The 19100-nt window shown below is 39.4% G+C and overlaps 1 protein-coding gene across 1 annotated transcript in view; it reads left to right on the top strand.

Annotated features, from left to right (window-relative positions):
* Positions 1 to 12058: 12058 nt before the first annotated feature.
* Positions 12059 to 19100, top strand: part of ppm1h (protein phosphatase, Mg2+/Mn2+ dependent, 1H) — a 43543-nt gene continuing 36501 nt past the window's right edge. The window contains exon 1 of the mRNA XM_037767403.1: positions 12059 to 12471. Within this exon, the coding sequence (XP_037623331.1) occupies positions 12239 to 12471 (233 nt within the window). The 5' untranslated portion in view covers positions 12059 to 12238. The remainder of the gene's footprint in view (positions 12472 to 19100) is intronic.

Below are 19100 nucleotides of genomic sequence, written 5' to 3'. Positions count from 1 at the left end.
TAGTACCTTTTGTTATCCCTGTTTTAAATGTGTTCTGTTTTTATTGTAAAGCACTTTGTAACTGTGTTTTGAAAGGTGCAATATACATTAAGATTATTATTATAACATTATAAGTATTGTATTCATAACACGAGTAGAGATAGGTAATGTTAGGATTGTATTGATACTAGCCTTTATCGATACTCCTTGTCGGTTCGGTTCTTTATCATTACTAAATAATTGCTTTTTAATATATTATTTAAAACAAGAATAATTTCCGAACAGGACTGGAATTTATTTATATTTTAAATATAACTAAATGTTAGAGCAGCAACAGTAATGTTTACAACAGCAGAGTCACGGTATAAACTCATTAATATTTCACTGGAAATCTAAAATGTCAATAAAATAAATCCTGAGTGAAGTTTATAAAGAATGAAGAACAGCGACATCAGTCAGTATCAGTCCTCCCTCCTGTCCTCCTCCCTGTAGTACAGGCCTTCACAGGGCACTTTAAATGACAGGATTTTGTTGTCTGAGTTAGCTCAATGTTTTTTAACAAAGGGTCTATTAGTTTCACCTTAGTCAAGAGGTTCTGACTAAATTAATATTCTCTTTCTGTTCCATTATACAAGGTAATATAGAGGTATTAATGTTCCAGCTCTCCATATACAGCAAAGGCTGTATAGTGCTATTCCTGCTCAGTATGCATCGATCTTTACTCTTGTTTTAGGGACTGTTTCCATTCTGTCCTTGTGGTGATTTATGCCAATGAGGCATACTGTGAAGACACATTATTCTTCCAAAATGTTTTTTTTTAATATCTTCACACTAAAAAGATAAATTCCAACAACCGTCCTGACACAGGTTGTTATATGTATGCCCTCGAGTGACTGTTAAGGGATATTGCACTGATCCCTGAAACACAGTTTGATGCTAAACTATCATGTTGTTATGAGCTTTCACTGCGAGTAATTTCCATTAAAAACTGATTTCCCATATTTTTTTGATTTCCTTTCACTTGGTGCTTTCTCATGATGCCTCACTATCTCCGTTTGAGCGATGCAAAATCAGATTATTTTAGCCATTGTTTTTGAGTGTTGTGACTCTGCTCTTCTACAAATTACTAAATTGCAAAAGCAGTGGTGAAAGTCAAAAAAGGCCCATCTTTTTGTAAATCAGATATATAATAAATAATAGATCTTTTGTTTTTGACGAACTGTAGCGCATGACAGACATCTCTGTTAATATACAGTGTCCCTCGCCAGTAATAAAAAATGATATAAGACATGTGTGATTGGTGAAAGTGCTCTCCAAAAACAATACATACATGTGAACAACCTCGACAACAACAACATATGTATCCTGTTTTTCCATTAGCAGACGAGTGAGGAAGGCAATATGGTCAAAGCATCTTACGACTCCCCAGTTTAACCTTCTGATGCGACAGATGGGAAAGGAATCTGGACCCGTCGACACCCATAAATCACACCCATTCACGGTTCAACACCAGCCGCAGCAGCAGCAGCAGCCCTGCTGGTGGTGTGTGACAGATCCAATGTTATTCTCTCATTGCATCACACAAAAACACATTACACATGTGTTTGGGTGTGTGTTGGATACACTGACAGCACAGTATCCAATGCTGACATGCAGGAACATGTGTTATTATACATACATGTACTAAAGGCAACTAGCGCTGTACTCGACCAAAGAAATTCTTAGTTTACTAATCGATTAGTTGATTTAATCAACAGATCTGTAAAACAGTTTCTCCACAAAGAACCATACAAAAGCACCACTTTAAATCTTGTGTTTACCAAGAGAGGTGTGCTCATTAGTTATTAGAGTCATTCAGCATGAAAAAATCATAATAACTGACTAATAGACTAAGAAATCTTAATCAACTAAGATCAAAATGATGGATTAGTCTATTAATCAACTGAAAGGGGGCAGTTCTGAAGGCAACACACACATACACACACACACACACACACACACACACACACACACACACACACACACACATAAATGCATACACACACCAAAACATGCAGAGTTTTTACAACAAAGTGGTCCGATGAGGTTTCCCCTGAAAGCTTCTCAGTACGCTGGTGACATCTGCTGGTCAGAGATTAAAACAACAAGCTTTACACAAAACCTGAAGAAATAAAGTCACTGTTGATGGCAGCAGACAAACATTCACACACGTACGCATGCAGAGTAGGAGCTGTTTCATATGTTTGGGAACTTTTGGTCAATATCTAGTTTCAGTGTAAAATGTGCATTATTTAGCAAAACCTCAAGAGATGAAAAAAAAGAAAAAATATGTTTGCAATCTACAGAGCCAGCTTTCTAATCCTGCTGCACAATGTTCAATATCAATACCACATGATTTTAGGATGGAAGAAGAAGAAACCAGAATATCCTACTGACACTAGGTGTGTCAAGGTATGCATGAGACTAGATACACCGACAAAAAACGACCAAAAGCACACCAAACTCCTGATTTCCTGTTAAACAGGAAAAGTATGACAATGTTTTTCTGCAGTAACATTGTTGTTGTGTGCAGAGTAGAATGAATCAGGTTCAAGAGTGGCTTGAGCATCAGCAGGGCTGAGCTTGCAAAGCATGGTAAAGACAGAGAGGGAGGGATACACATACACAGTTTACACATAACACCAAACAAACAATGAATTTGTTTTCTATAGATGCCACTTTGCAACATTACAACCACCTTCCTCAGTGTAGCCTCAATAGAAATTAAAAAATAGAAATTGCCCCCGGCACGGCGGGGGCAATTTATTTTCAAATTATTAAACTACAAAAATTAAATAGCCTGACACTTCTCATAAAACCAACAGTAGGCTACAACATCACCAAGACAGACAACAGAGATATGTATAAACAATATAAACTGCACAGCAGCTGCAGCCAACAAACACATATTAAAGCACAAAAGAGAGTTACAACCATCACAATGATGGAGTTAGTTGTTCTTACCTGTCTCAATGACATTCTGTGATTCTTGTGCACCATGAAGTCCTCCTCAGTCTGCTCCAGGTCCAACTTCTGTCTTCTCAAAGCATTACCAGTCCACTCAGCCTGTCTGTCCCAGTAGAACCAGTCCACTCAGTCTCTCTGTCCGAGTAGAACCAGTCCACTCGGCCTGTCTGTCCCAGTAGAACCAGTCCACTAAGCCTCTCTGTCCCAGTAGAACCAGTCCACTCAGCCTGTCTGTCCCAGTAGAACCAGTCTACTCAGTCTCTCTGTCCCAGTAGAACCAGTCCACTCGGCCTGTCTGTCCCAGTAGAACCAGTCCACTAAGCCTCTCTGTCCCAGTAGAACCAGTCCACTAAGCCTCTCTGTCCCAGTAGAACCAGTCCAATCGGCCTCTCTGTCCCAGTAGAACCAGTCCACTAAGCCTCTCTGTCCCAGTAGAACCAGTTCAATCGGCCTGTCTGTCCCAGTAGAACCAGTCCACTCAGCCTCTCTGTCCTCTCACACACACCTCACAGCATCTTAGCATGTTAGCAACACCCAGCATGCACCTGTTGAGTGTGTTTGATTTGGATCACTCAGTGTGCTGGCAGGGTGGTGCAATAAATCAGTGATTCATTAAGGCAGATGCAACCTGAGGTGGAATGCAACTAAGTATATTTACTCAAGTACTTCACATAAGTAAAATGTGTACCTACTTGTACTTTCCTTTGAGTATTTCCATTCTATACTACTTTATAAATCTACTCCACTACATTTATTTTTTACATAAAAAGAATATGCTTATATGATAGGATGCTGCACTAATCTACTTTGTCGTATACAAAGTATCTAGAATTGGCTCCACATTGACATAGATAGATAGAAACAGAATCATATAATATTCTATAATAATATAACACTGAAAGAAGCCATTCTGCATAATGAGCATGTTTACTTTCGATGCTTTAAGTACATTTTGCTGATAATACTTTTGTACTACTAATTCAGGACTTTTACTTGTAAGGGAGTGAGAGTTTCATGTCTTTTTTATTATAAAGCAGGTTGATGTGCTATATAAATACTGTGAAACGCTCAATCTACGGAGAAATACACACAGCCCGCATTCAGAAACTGTGCCTTTAAACTGACATAAAACATTTAGTTGATTTGATTTTTTATTATTCATTTAAAAGCAAAACAACTCAAAAGAGAATCATGTCACAAAAATCCCAGAGGATAGCACTTCAAAGCATTACTAAAAACACTTATTTCCAAAGTATTACCAGCACAGTTTATTACACAAAGTAGTGCAGTAACGTGCTGCAGCAGCACTAGTAGCAGTATTAGAAGGAGTAATAGTGTTGGAAGTTGGAGTAGTAGCAGCAGTAGTATATGCGTACGTGGCCATCCTGCTGCTCATGAGCCACATGCAGCTCTTTGCCTGCATATTTTTGGCTCTTCTATTCACACCCTGTTGTCTTAAACGTAAAATGTTTCCCTACAGTAATAGGAGATCCAATAACTGCGTCTCAGTGTTTCAGTTAAAAGACAAATGTATTCAGCGCTGACATGAAGATGTGTTGAACTGAATCTGTCTCATGCAGATAATCAGACACCAACCTTTGTGATCATCCATTCTCCCCCCCGGGTTCATCACCTCCAGAATATCCTCTGGCATGAGTGTGTGTGGGCGGCACGTCTGAGTCAATCTGTGAGTCAGTCATCAGTTGGACTAGCGGGCTGATTACACACACACACACACACACACACACACGCACACACACAGGCTGGTATGACAAAGACATCTTGACCTCGTCATCATCGTCATAGGCCTGTGATGAGTAAGACAGAGACAGAGCGGGAGGGAGATGATGTGCAGGGAGAGGACAAAAAATAGAAACACCTTAACATTCAGTAGAACTGCAGTAGATACTGGTCCAGTATTATTGACCAATACTGCAAAATGATGTAATCTGGTTATATATAGGGGAAAGGTCTCCAAACTCATGACGACATACTGCAGTTCTAACACGACAGAAAGACAAAAGATCAGGAGCCACAATTAGAGCTTCATGTATACCGACTCACCCACAATCTAAAGACATAAATACAACTCTGCATTACTAATTTGTGCGTAAGAATTATGAAAAATATTGCCCTTGATACATTTTGAAATGCAGATGTGTAACTTCACTTACTGTAAGTGGCCTTCTATTACTCACAGAACATGGCCATGGTTACACTATTTATCCAACGGCATTTTTAAACAATTTTTAAACAATTTGTGAAACGCGCTGCTCACAGGATTGCCTAAAAAGCATTTCAATCGTCTGCAACTACTCCAGAAAAAGCAGCTTCACACAGGTGTTATATACGACCATATAACACCTGTGTGAAGGTCGTTAAACTGGCTTCCAGTAAATTTTAGAATTGATTTTAAAATTGTAATGCTTGTTTTTAAGGCACTACATGGTCTGGCACACCGATATCTCTCTGACATGCTTGTGAACTACGAACCAGCTAGACCCCTCAGGTCATTGGAACATGCCGTCTGGTTATTCCCCAGGTCTGCACAGAAACTGGTGAAACTGCCTTTAGCTGTTATGCACCAAGCTGCTGGAACATCTTACCCAGTCATGTTAGGTGTGCCCCAACGTTATCATCCTTTAAAACTAAACTGAACCTTTTTAACTGGACCACTTTCACCTTTCAATAGTCTGGTTCCTGGTCTTAATTATTGTTTTATCTATTCTTACTTCTTTATTAGTATTATTATCCTACGTGTTTAAGTGACTGTTTTATATTTTACTTATGTATAATATGTTATCTTTACACCATCAATACAGTGTCAGTGGCTGCAACCTCCGTGGTTGCTCACGCGTCGTGCAGCACATTGTGCTTCCACCTGGAATGAAATGAATTGCTCTATAAATAAAGTTTGCCTGCTTGCTAGGACAATTATGACAAATGTATTTTATGCTCTCATCTCTTCAGAGGCTGCCTGCAAGCGATAGAATTCATTTTAAGGTGCATCCCACTGTTTTCAATTCACTTCAGGGCCTTACTCAAAATTATTCCTCGCTGCAGGACTAAAGCCTCGGGTGATGGTGCATTTAGTTCATGCTGTGGAACTGCCTCCTAGAAGATTTGAGGGTGTGCACTTATTGTGAAAAGCAGTGGTTCACAACCTTTTTCTTTAGGAGACTCTTTTTCTATCAACTAAACAAAACTTAAACTGACGACCCCTTACATATTTGATGTTTATTTCATATTATATTCAATACAGAACAAAAACAGAACAAAACAACTGATAAACTGTACAATTAACCCAGATAGTGAACACAATAACTGCAGGAAGTTTGTGTAAAACGAGCAATTTGGATGAATTTTGAGCTGATTATTTCCTGTGAGTTTTGCATCAGAGATGAGTTTTCCTGTTGTTTTTTAGGAACTTTTATTACAATTCTCTGTATTGTGTATTTCTTCTAATTTATTTTTAACGATCATTCATATTTAATAGGCTTCTTTTTGGTGAAATTCAGTGTTTTTTTCTCCCTGACGCTAGGCCATTGTTTTATTAGCTCTTTAGTTGTTTTACTTTTCTAATGCAGGACGAGGCTGTTTATCAGAGAGGGGAGGCTCTGTGACTACAGTGTGTGTTCAGGTCTTCATCATGGCCTTATCCTGTTAATATCTTAAATAATAATCCAAACTTTAAAAAATAATTTCGTATAAATTTGTTTTCTTCACAGAAATGAATGAAATGCTGAGATATAGACCAACTGTATATTTACACCCATTAAAATAAAGAAGGCCTCGCGACCCCCGGGTTAGGAACCAGTGGTGAAAAGGGTTCAAAATGTAAATTTTGATATGCTGCACTAAAAATGAGCTGGGAACTTTTTCTGTGACAGACATGAACTGTAGAGGGCTTTAAAGCTGAAGTAGGCGAGATAGGAGCAAATATGATTTAAAAGTTATTTTTATAAAACGGTCGATATATCGTGACAGTAGTACATGAAACAGGTAACCTGAAAAAAATCATGTTCCTCTGTGTCCTCCGGTGCTCCTAACGGTCTCTGCAAGATTTCACTGACCGGAGGAAAACAAGCAGTAAGAGCTGATCTGAGATCTGCTGTCCAGCTGCTGTCTATGAGAGCCGGCTGTCAATCACTTGTGAACTCTGACCAAACGGTCAAACTAGGCAGCGCTGATCAAATATGAATCAATATTCTGTTACGTTAATGTCTATTTCTCTCCTCAGATGTTCTCAGAATCATCTTGTAGTGCACGGTTTAGCTGTAGAATGAAAAAGTTTGTGATGCCGCCGCCATTATGAAATCTGGTGAAGGAACACCAAGTTCCGGTCACATGACCGGAGCTCAGCCAATAGGAACGCTCTCTCTCTCTGAAAAGACCTGTGATTGGTTAAAGTCTCCCGTCACGGTTAGATTTTTTAAAGTCTGAAAACAGAGCCATGAGGAGGAGCAGAAGTTTAGTTTTATCTCAGAACACTTGAATTACAATATGCTGAAAGGTTTTTATGGGATTTTTGCCCAATGATGCCAAAAATATACTGACTACTGCCACTTTAAGTGACATTGTAAATCTTGACCGGTACACAGTGATATATATTTTTGGAAGTTCTGGGAAGTGTTTCAGTATACGATTACTTCATCAGGCATTTATTACATTATGTGTCTCTCAAAAGGAAAGGTGACCCTTAAATGATTTGGTTTTATTTTACAGAGGTGTCTCGCATAACAATTCATTTTAGTTTCATCAGATGTCATTTTTAGCCTCTCTGGATGTCAATATCTGTCTGTCTGTCTGTCTGTCTGTCTGTCTGTCTGTCTGTCTGTCCAACGAAAGTACACCAAACAAAGTATGTGGAGACACAAGCAAGCAAGCTCTGGCATTTCCCAACTCTGGATGATTGTATAGAGAGGTACCTCATCTCCTGCACCCCAGCTCACAGACTGGCTTGTTGTGTGTAATTAGGTCAGTAGAGCTCTTTACTGGCAAACTCATGAATTATTGATTTGACATAGTCTGCCAATTTGGGAACTTCCTTTTCATCGGAGTTCATCCGTTTTCACTGGAGACATTCTGGATAATGAGTGAGCTCACGGTTTTAATGGGCATGTAAACTTCAAGATTGAATATAACGGAGGTCTGCGCTCTCCGAATGCCATTCTAGTTGTAGCCTACTTCTAACATTGAATCTAATCTGAAACGCTGGCGTCCATTCTGTTTTTATTTTACTGATGTGAGGAAAAAAACGAGGGCCTGTTACTCTGCCTAAATGCAGTTATTTGGTCTCATTAATAAAGTATTTAACATTTGCATATGTTTTCAATAAAACATGCATAAAATGAAGTTTTGATTTATCAAACATTATTTATAGGGCTGTCAATCAATTAAAAGAGAGATTATGAATGAAAGGACATGTAACACCTTACAAACATGCTCAATGGAGATATAAATTGTGTCTTCAATCAGTTATGCTTGTGATTATGATGCTGAATCAGAGTATTGTTACTACTCAAGGTCAACAAACTGAGGTAGTCTCCACATCCAAATACTTGGGATTTTAAATTGGTGACCACCTCTCTTTTAAACCTCATATACAGAGTCTGGTGAAAAAGTTGAAATTGAAGTTTTTATTTTAGAAACAAATCTTGTTTTTCTCGTGATGTCAGACGAAAACTGGTTGAAGCGATGTTCCTGCCAGTTCTTGACTACGGTGATCTGCTCTACATGAATGCATCAGTCCATTGTCTCCATATGTTGGATACTGTATATCACGGTGCTTTAAGGTTTGTTACACACTGTAGAGCCCTCACTCATCACTGTATATTGTACTCCTAAGTAAATTGGCCTGCTCTGTCAATACGTCGGCTTAGCCATTGGTATGTTTTTATCTATAAGGCCATTCTGGGTAGACTCCCCTGTTATTTATCTGTCTTTCTTACCAGAAAACATGGCAATTATGGGTTATGGTCTCAGGACACGATGCTTATGGCTGTTCCCAGAGTTCGGACTGAGTTGGGGAAGAAGGCCTTTATGTTTTCTGCACCATCTGCATGAAATGGCCTGCAAAATGAACTTAAACTCCAGGACCTAGTGGCTCTAAATGAATTTAAAGGCATGGTGAAATCTATAGAAACGGACTCTATCGATAATTGTACTTGTTTTGATTGAAATAGGATTATATGGCTTCCCTGCACTTTTACGGTATAGCACCTTGGAACTGATCTATTGTTTTTTAATGTATGAAACTGTTTGTACTGCTGCCATTCTTGGCCAGGTCGCTCTTGCAAAAGAGATTTTAATCTCAGTGGGTCTAAACCTTGTTTAAATAAAGGTTAATGAAACATGTGAACTTCTATTTGAAGGCTGATCTGATGTCTGCCAACTTTCAGTAGACTCAAGCAACATTTACTCAGGGTTGTTGACAGCAGCAGACTCTGGCCAAATAGCAACATTTTTTCCCAGTGAACCTTCGTACTAAATGGATTTGAATCAATTCCCAGATGAGACTAACAGCGCCAGTTAGAGTCAGTCTTTCTATCATTAAAAGTAGAGCGTTCTTTAAAAAGTCATTCTCAGACAATTCTCAGATTTTAAACTTCACCTTTCAACACCGCCGGGTCCGTGAACAGAGAGAAGCCTGTGAGTCTGTGGGTTGGCTGGTCTGCCGTATTGTATAACAGATCATTTTGTGTGGTTTACTTCTCCAAAACGCAGCTCTAAGTGCGTTTGTGAGTTCATGATGTCTAGACACACATCCTGGTGGGCTGGCTGAACGCCCTGCCAATCAGATTTAAACTGACTAACAGGCCAGAACAAACACACAAAGAGAACGACAGAAAGTGATATTCCACAAATCTGGCCAGATGTGCCATATTTGTGGTAACATCTAACTGAATTATTAATTCTGTGTGCTAAATTAATTACAGAACCCAATTTGTTACTAGCGCAGAAATAACGTGAGCAATAGATTTGTAAAAAGTGATTGGTGATGGGGACACATCCCCCGTGTTCTCCAGGGTCTAAAGCGCACGACAGGTCACACTTAATAAAAAAAAATCATTAGCATTTCACGTTAGTACTGGAGCCCTGCAGTTTGATTTTGCTCCTTCCATTTCCCCTGGTTCAAGCTAGACGCCACATCCTGGGAAGACAAAACAGAGACAACTGTATTAGTGGCCAAAACACAAAATAAAAAAAAACAGAAATAAATGAGGGATGACATGAAAGAAAAAGAGGAATGTAGAAATGGATGTATTTAAAAAAAAAAATCAGAAATCCGCTCCAGAATATGATGCATGCCTGCTGTTTGGGGGGCTCAGGGAGGCCAGCTGTAAAACATGAATAAAGGATTTAAGGATATGATAGGATGAACTTTATTAATCCCCAAAGAGGGAACCGTAAACAAAGACATGCACAATACGTTAACAAAGATAAAGCACAATATGCACAACACGACATCTACACAATAGATAACCCCAGGCTGGGTAATTGAAGGGAAATACATAGAGTAGTTCCACTGCAACAACGACAGGAGGGTCAGTAAAAGACAAGTATACGGTCATAAAAACAAACAAAAAAGCAGATGTGCCAATGTACAACCATGTAAATGATAGGGTTGTAACGGTATGAGATTTTCATTGTACGATATATCATATTTGCCAACCCTCCCTTTTTGATTGCCCTTTCCCGGTTTCCTCCCGGGGTCACAATTCTGCTGTATTTCTCCCGATTTAAGGCACATTTTCTCACTCTATTTCCTGTACGTTAAGACGACAGTAGAGCTACACCAAATGTCTTTTCCCTGTTGCCGAGTTGTGTCTGAAAGGGCCTTCAGTGAGTGAGCGATGGACAGAGAGAGCTACTAGAAAGAAATACTCAAGCAGAAGAAAAACATTAATGAATGAATGAATAAAAAATGATGAATTAGTTAGTTTATGCCAGAGATTGACAGAAGTTTACCCCAGAGGTGTAAATTATTCAGTTCTCTTTCCTGAGAATTAAAAGCAAAATTAAAAGTAGGCATATTTTTTTCTTTTGTGATACATTTTTTATCGGTATTTAAGCATAATTATATAGAGTTGGGTTACAAGTTGATAGATCACCAATAGAGTAAAAGAGTATAATCACAAATGTCCATGTATTAACCAATACAAAATTGGCAAGCAGCTACAGAAAAAACAACAACAAACAAACAAACAGGAAGAAGAAAAAACAACTACCCCAGAAAGTAGGCGTATTTTTTTAAATGCTGTTGCAGCGTACTATTTTTATGAAAAATCACCAGAGTGCAGGAAACAATGTCTCTGAAACTCATTTTTTTTCTAGGGGGAGGACCCAGAAAAGGTTTTGAAACCATCCCTATTTTTTAGGTCGCAATGTTAGTAAGTATGATATATATAATTGTTCATATAAGATAAGATAAGATAAGATAAGATATTCCTTTATTAGTCCCACAGTGGGGAAATGTGCAGTGTACAGCAGCAAAGGAGATAAAATAAAGAGCTAAACAAAGTGTAACAAAATATGAACCATTTAAATAGAAGGAAGTATAAAAATAGGAGCAGTATATACAGTATTGACAATAAACACACTATCAACAAAATTGCACAAGTGGAAAATTATATTGCAAAGTGAGAATGAAATGAAATTCCACCTGAAAATATTGCACAGTATGAATTGCACCTTAGTAGTAATAATGATAATGATATTGCACAGTCATTATACAGTATAGTGCAGTTATTGTCAGTTTGTTTGTGTGTAAGTGGACTACTGGGAGCAGTGCTGGTTGTGGAGTTCGACAACTATTACATTATATTACATTTTTGGAGAAATAACTATGATAATGTTATCATTTTATGAGCTTCATGAAAGCAGCAGTTAGTGGCTGTTTGATGACAGCAGTGCTGCTCTGCTGCACCTTGCCCAGCAGGTAATCGTCACTCCAGGATTACGCACCTTTGACCTGCAGCTCTGTCAACACTAAGCTGCTCACTGAGATGCTCTAGTGCGACCAAATCCACCAGCAGCAACCGGTTTGTCACATGACCAGCGTGCAGAGCTGCCTGCCTCTCACTGTGTGTGTGTGTGTGTGTGTGTCTTTATTTCCGCGTTCAGACTGAATGAGTCTCCACGGCCACAGCAGCTGCGTTTCTACCTTAAAGTGCGTCGCCGTGCGGGGATATCTCATCACGCACATCACCGCATCACCTCCTGCTGGACTCCACGCTGCTGCAGGAACACCATGCTCACGCGGGTGAAATCTGCGGTGGCTAATTTCATGGGAGGAATGATGTCCGGAGGCTCCAACGGAGACCATCCCGGAGGCTCCGACCTGCCGCTGAAATACCCCTACAGCCGGCCGGACTTCCTGGGGCTGTCGCCGGACGAGGTGGAGTGCTCTGCGGATCACATAGCGAGACCGATCCTCATCCTGAAGGAGACCAAGAGGCTGCCGTGGTCCACCGGCTACGCAGAGTGAGTAACAACCTGGATATACTGGATATGCATGCGTCCATCTTTTATCCTGCACAGCATCCTTTTGGAGAAGTGAGCGCGTCCTCCTTTAAACAGGAGCACCAGACGCTTTTATTAGTATCATCATTATTATCATTATGAAAGGATGCATGTATATGTGATATGTGCAAAATAGGCCAAGGTGCAGCAGCTGGCCTTTCCTCCATATATTCCTCCAGTTATAACCTCCATCACAGCATAAACATCACAGTTTCCCACCAGACATAAACACCTCCAAGGTCGCTATAATAATCTAGGTCATACAGGAATGCTTTATTATTGCTGTATTATTGACATATAGATGGAAGCTTACTATTGGTGCAGACTCACTGAGAGATCATGGTGTTTTTTTTGACACAATGACACAATTTGACATGATGATTGATCAACAAACTGCACCCTCAAACCTATTTTGAATAGCAATAACATGTTCTACTGCCACAAGTAAAACACACACACACAGTTATAAAGCAAATAAAACAGGTACAGAATATGTAATAAATAAATATAAACAGAAGTGTTACACTAGAAGTATAAAATATAAAAATAGATGTAATGTAAACAGAGGTAATTACACTTGTAAAACAGCCAAAATAGATGTAATAGATAAATAAATGTAAACAAAGGTAGTTGCACTTGAGGTATATATTGCAATATTGCACAGACAAATGCATTTTACATTCAGTGGATTAATATTGCACAGATTTATTGTTTGTTATAGATGTAGATGGAAGCTTACTATTGGTGCAGACTCACTGTGAGATCATGGTGTTTTTTTTGATACAATGAGATCAACAAACTGCACCCTCAAACCTATTTTGAATAGCAATAACATGTTTTATGGCATTTATATGTAGGCTATAAGTCTGGAAAGCTCTCACAAATAGTCACCAGCTTTACCTGCTTCAGTGTTGTGTGCATTGTATTAATAGCCTACAGTACAGTGTCTCAGTAAAGCCTACATCACAGCATAAACATCACAGTTTCCTACCAGACATAAAACACCTCCAAGGTCGCTATAATAATCTAGGCCATATAGGAATGCTTTATTATTGCTTTATTATTGACATATAGATGGAAGCTTACTATCGGTGCAGACTCACTGTGAGATCATGGTGTCTTTTTTGACACAATGAGATCAACAAACTGCACCCTCAAACCTATTTTGAATAGCAATAACATGTTTAACTGGCTCTTATATGGTAGGCTATGAGTCTGGAAAGCTCTCACAAATCTGGAAAGTAACTATAGGCTTGAAGATATATAAACGTAGTGGAGTAAAAAGGACAATAGTTGCCTCCAAAATGTGGTGGAGTAAAAGTATAAAGTAGCATAAAATAATGATGATCAAGTAAAGCACCTCAAAATTGTACTTAAGTGCAGTTAGGCTACTTCAGTAAATGCACTTACTGGTAGTTCAATTCTACCATTGCTTAAGCACAATATATCGACTGATAAGATAAAGGCCTTGTGTTGGATCCAGCTTTATTTGATAAACAAATAAATAGCAGGTGCAGCAGCTGGCCTTCCCCCCATATACTCCTTCAGTTATAACCAAATCACAGCATAAACATCACATTTTCCTATTTTTTATTTATTTATTTGCACATATATAGAATTGCACAAAATCCAGTCAATGAAAAAAAACAAGAAATGTGTCAGGAAAGGTCAATAAGCCACCCCACCCCCCCACCCACCCAACCTCAGGAGAAAAAAACCCCAATAACAAACAGGAAAAATACAACAAAAGTTAAACAACATTAAGAAGTACACAAAATGTGCAGAAAAACCAAACCAAACAGTGGAAAACAATCCAATAAAAACAATGAAATATATATAAAAAACAATACAGAAGAAAAAGAAAAAACATCTAAACATATCAAAAGATAATTAGACATCATTAATTAAATGTGATGATAATTTCCTTTTAAAATGTTCTAAGGATAATGAGCTCTTGATAACATGTATTTTGGTGTTCCATATTTTTACACCAAAATACATGTTATGTCCTACCAGACATAAAACACCTCCAAGGTCGCTATAATAATCTAGGCCATATAGGAATGCTTTATTATTGCTTTATTATTGACATATAGATGGAAGCTTACTATCGGTGCAGACTCACTGTAAGATCATGGTATTTTTTTTGACACAATGAGATCAACAAACTGCACCCTCAAACCTATTGTGAATAGCAATAACATGTTTTACTGGCACTTATATGTAGGCTATGAGTCTGGAAAGCTTTCACAAATAGTCACCAGTTTTACCTGCTTCAGTGTTGTGAGCATAGTATTAATAGCCTAGAGTACAGTGTCTCAGTAAAGCCGGTATAACCTGACCGTATCCTGTAGATGTACATTACATGAGACTGACTGTAATCACTTGCAGAGCAGGTTTGGAGTATTTGCCTCGTCAGACACTAGAAGTCATCCTTCCTCCTTCTGTACTTGACAACTGAGAACAGAATCGCAACCGGACCTGAGATCATCTGTTATATTATTGATATCACATCTTATGTTTGGGCGTACGTACGTACACAATCCATTAGGCTGCAATAAACCGGCTGTGTTGTATTTTTAAAAGGACGTATTATAAAACAGCATCTAGTGCAGCAGCTTGACTCATGAAAAAGCTAAGTTGGTAGTTTGCTTCTAGAAAATGTGTTGTTAGTAGGGCTGGGCGATATCACAATATCACAATGTTTTGGACCAAATACCTCAATATTGCGACGAAGTTATACGGGTTGACTATTGGGGCTTTCACAAAATATTCGGACAATGAGATTTTTGATAAATAATCATCAGTAATGGCTTATAATAGAACAGCTAGAACAGTCTGGTAAGTTCAGAAAATGACAATGCAGCCCTTAAAACCAGGAAAAGACAACATTTATGCCATATTAAGTATGCCGTCTGTTATTTCTTTATAGCAGACTGTTGCTATGTATAACAGACCGTTGCTATGTATACCAGACCATTGCTATGTATAACAGACCGTTGCTATGTATAGCAGACTGTTGCTAGGTATAGCAAACCGTTGCTATGTATAACAAACTGTTGCTATGTATAACAGACCATTGCTATGTATAACAGACCGTTGCTATGTATAACAGACTGTTGCTAGGTATAGCAGACCGTTGCTATGTATAACAGACTGTTGCTAGGTATAACAGACCGTTGCTATGTATAACAGACTGTTGCTAAGTATAGCAGACCGTTGCTATGTATAACAGACTGTTGCTATGGGCGCAGTTTTGATGTCGGACTCTGGAGGACCATTTTTGATTCAAATTATTGATTTCTTGAGTAAGTAGCCGTGTTATAAGCGGGATAATGTACAACTAGTGGGTCATTGTTGTGAAATAAACCCCTTCAGGGCGATGGTTGCCGCATTGCCCTGAAGGGGTTTATTTCACAACAATGACCGGCAATGCTTAGTTTAAAAGATTCTCGGGAGTTTCGAGAGGCAGCGAGTCGTGTCGGACGCCTGTGATTTGCATAAAGTAGACTAGCCCTCAACTTTATGCAAATGAGGGACAGCCGTCATGACGCTTCGTCTCTCGAATCGCGTCGCCACGCTACATAGACAATGGCAGAACATGAGAAATTGACGACTTGGTGAAATATTTTTCTAACAACAACAAACAGGAACGACTTAATTTGCATGCTGGATGGAGCAGCGTGCTGTACGCTCCCCTCAAGCTAAAACAACCTGCACTATGCAAACAGAACCATTTATCTTCATGTAGTTCACATTCACCTTTGACAGGACACAACTCAAAAGTAGGGTAAACTCTCATCGTCGTCTAAACGCCCGAGAGCACAGAGTCACAATCACTTCCACTCATTCATTCCCACATGAAGTATCCGGGTGGTCTGGTGGTTAGTGGGGATGTCTCATCATAACTATAGAGGTCACAGTTCAGTCCTTAAGGCGATCTTATCCGCACAGTGTGTGACTCGACGGTTTAGTGGCCTGGATTCATAAATCCAAAAGAAGATTTAGTTTGCTCTGTGTTTCCCCCCCCCCACATCAAGTCGTATCTTCACGCTGTTGACGGGCTGTTATGATGGAGCGCCTGTTTCCTTCAGCCTAATTGCTTAATCGATGATGTTAGACATTCAGCGAGAACGCTGCGTGCAGAAACTCCCCGTATCTGTTTGCGTCTAGTGTTTCAACTTCAGCCGTCCTGCCCTGAACCCAATGATGTGCAAATGCTTGTCATCTTAAGTCAGCCGGGGCTTGGACACAACTGACCATGTCAGTCTCACTCCCCTCAGGAAATTGTTCTTCGGTTACAAGAAGTAAACAGGACAGATTAACTCTTTACAAGCAAAGACAGAGATGCAACTAATCTGGAGGGCTATTTCTTTTATTCACAGATCAATTGTTGTGGAACATAATGTCAGAACAATTTCCCAGAGCTCAAGGCGATGTCTTCAAATAGCTTGTTTTGTCTGACCAACAGTCCAAAACCCAAATATATTCACTTTGCTGTGATGTAAAACACACAAAAAAAGCAGCATTCAATACTTAACATTGATTAATTGCCTGTTTCAGTACTAAAAGAGATCTATATGGTCTCTGCCTGCCTCCTGGAGAATGAAGAAAAATCCTTTGAAATGGTTTGATTCTCATACACGCCCTCCAATATGCTTCCTCATGCTAATCTGCCATGAAGAATTTTTAATCTCAAGGCGGAAAAGAAAGGAAACCATCACCCCACTCATATTGCGTTCTAAAGTAGGTTGCATAATTTAGTTAAAATTATATATATATTTTTTGAATTAATCCTAATTATTGCTGGTTTATAATAGAAACAACTTCATTATTTCACTGAGGTTTCTGTGTCATATAAAAATAACCTAAATAAGATGTATAATTCTACAGGATCAGTTTAACAGCCCTCCTTCATGAATAGATGTCATGCTGCTGCCAGTGTGTGTGTGTGTGTGTGTGTGTGTGTGTGTGCGTGCCAGCTTGGCGTAGCATCAGCCAGGACTGAGCCATACTGAGGATTTGTCAACAGCTGGCTGACCAGCGGGCTTCGCTGTAGTGAAATCTCACTGCCAGTGGAGAAAACCTGAGCCCATATGCGAGGATGTGATGTAAGGGTTAACAGGGTCAGATACCGATGAGTCGCTCTGATAAAACGCCAGGCTGGATACTTGTAGTGCATTACGGGTAGCATTGTGAGGGGCTTATAGTGAGTGCATCCTGCCAATTATGGTACATATTACACTCTGACTCTGATTATTTGATAAATAATTGTACTTTTTACATCCTATTTCATCATCCTGACTGTTGTTTTTCCACATTGTAAATTATGTGAAAGGCGTCCATAGTGTCATTAGCAATGGAATGTAAAATCCATTAGGATCATGCAGGGTGAATTGCACATTTGCCACTCTGTGCTGTGTTTTTCCCCTGTCTTTAAGTGCAGCAGGCCTCTGAGCTGAGCTCGCTGAGGTTATCCTGGGTTATTGTGCTGCTCCCTGTGGAGACAGGAAGAGCAGTTTTATGAGAAGGATTCTGATGTGCCGTCTCTGAGTGGGTGCACTGTCAGATCCGGTGAGCACACAATCATTTGAATGGATCAGTGAGTATTGCTCACCAACCCTCTCATCTCGTCTCCAGCGCACTTTTGTAGACGGGCTACATTTTACTGCTGCCTTTTCTCTCCAGTTGTTTTCCCATCAATCAAGTACACACACCAGCACTGACCACTAATGTGCACTCCGTTAGGGTGCAGTTTCACAGTGCTGATGTGTTGCATGTTGCTCGGTGTTTTTCCGAAAGTGAGGAGGAAACTGCTCCTGATTCCTTCAGCTGAGTTAAATCAGGCGTGCTCTCTCCAGGAAGTTCTTTTGAGTTTTGGAGGGGTTGACCTCGCTGTGACCATGTGCTTGCATAACACCAAAAACGCAAAGTCATTTACAGTAGCCACTTTATCAGGTGACATCTAATGCAATTTCTTGATGCTTCCATATTGACATCATTTGTTTTGGACTACTTTGTTCTAGCCTCTACCTTGTTTGCTCCCAAGTCCCTTTTTAGGAGGGAGAACAGTGATGGGACGAGAGAATGGACAGTAAAAAAGCTGTGGTCTCCTCCTGATGTGTAGCTTTAGTTTGGATAAAAGTGAGGCTTGACTGGTCTTGAGAACAAATCAAGGCTGGCAAATAGAATGAGATATAGTAGACAGAAAGTTTCTGTCCAGTGGTGGAATGACTATGCCAAATCCAATTCTTTTCTACAGTAGCCACAAGAAGAGTTTCATTAAGAACTGTTAAAGCACGTCATCAATAGGAGAGATCCAATTTTGATGGTCGTGTAGCAAAAACATGCACACCAAATGGGCTTCACCTTGGCTTCCCCCTCTCCTCCACTTCCTCCATGAATATGTTGTGACAAAGCCTTCCCAGACACTCATTCATTCACTCACTCTACTGACCCCGACCAATATAACGCTGCAACCTCAGCAGCAGTCCGATCAATAATTAATCAATATGTGTCTGAACGCTAAATACTATACTATACTTTACTATACCATACTATACTATACTATACTATACTATACTATACTA

This window comes from Sebastes umbrosus, chromosome 4, assembly GCF_015220745.1.
Source record: "Sebastes umbrosus isolate fSebUmb1 chromosome 4, fSebUmb1.pri, whole genome shotgun sequence".
Lineage (NCBI taxonomy): Eukaryota > Metazoa > Chordata > Actinopteri > Perciformes > Sebastidae > Sebastes > Sebastes umbrosus.
Note: the sequence above shows the minus strand (reverse complement) of the source record. Positions and strands in the feature narration are given on the sequence as shown.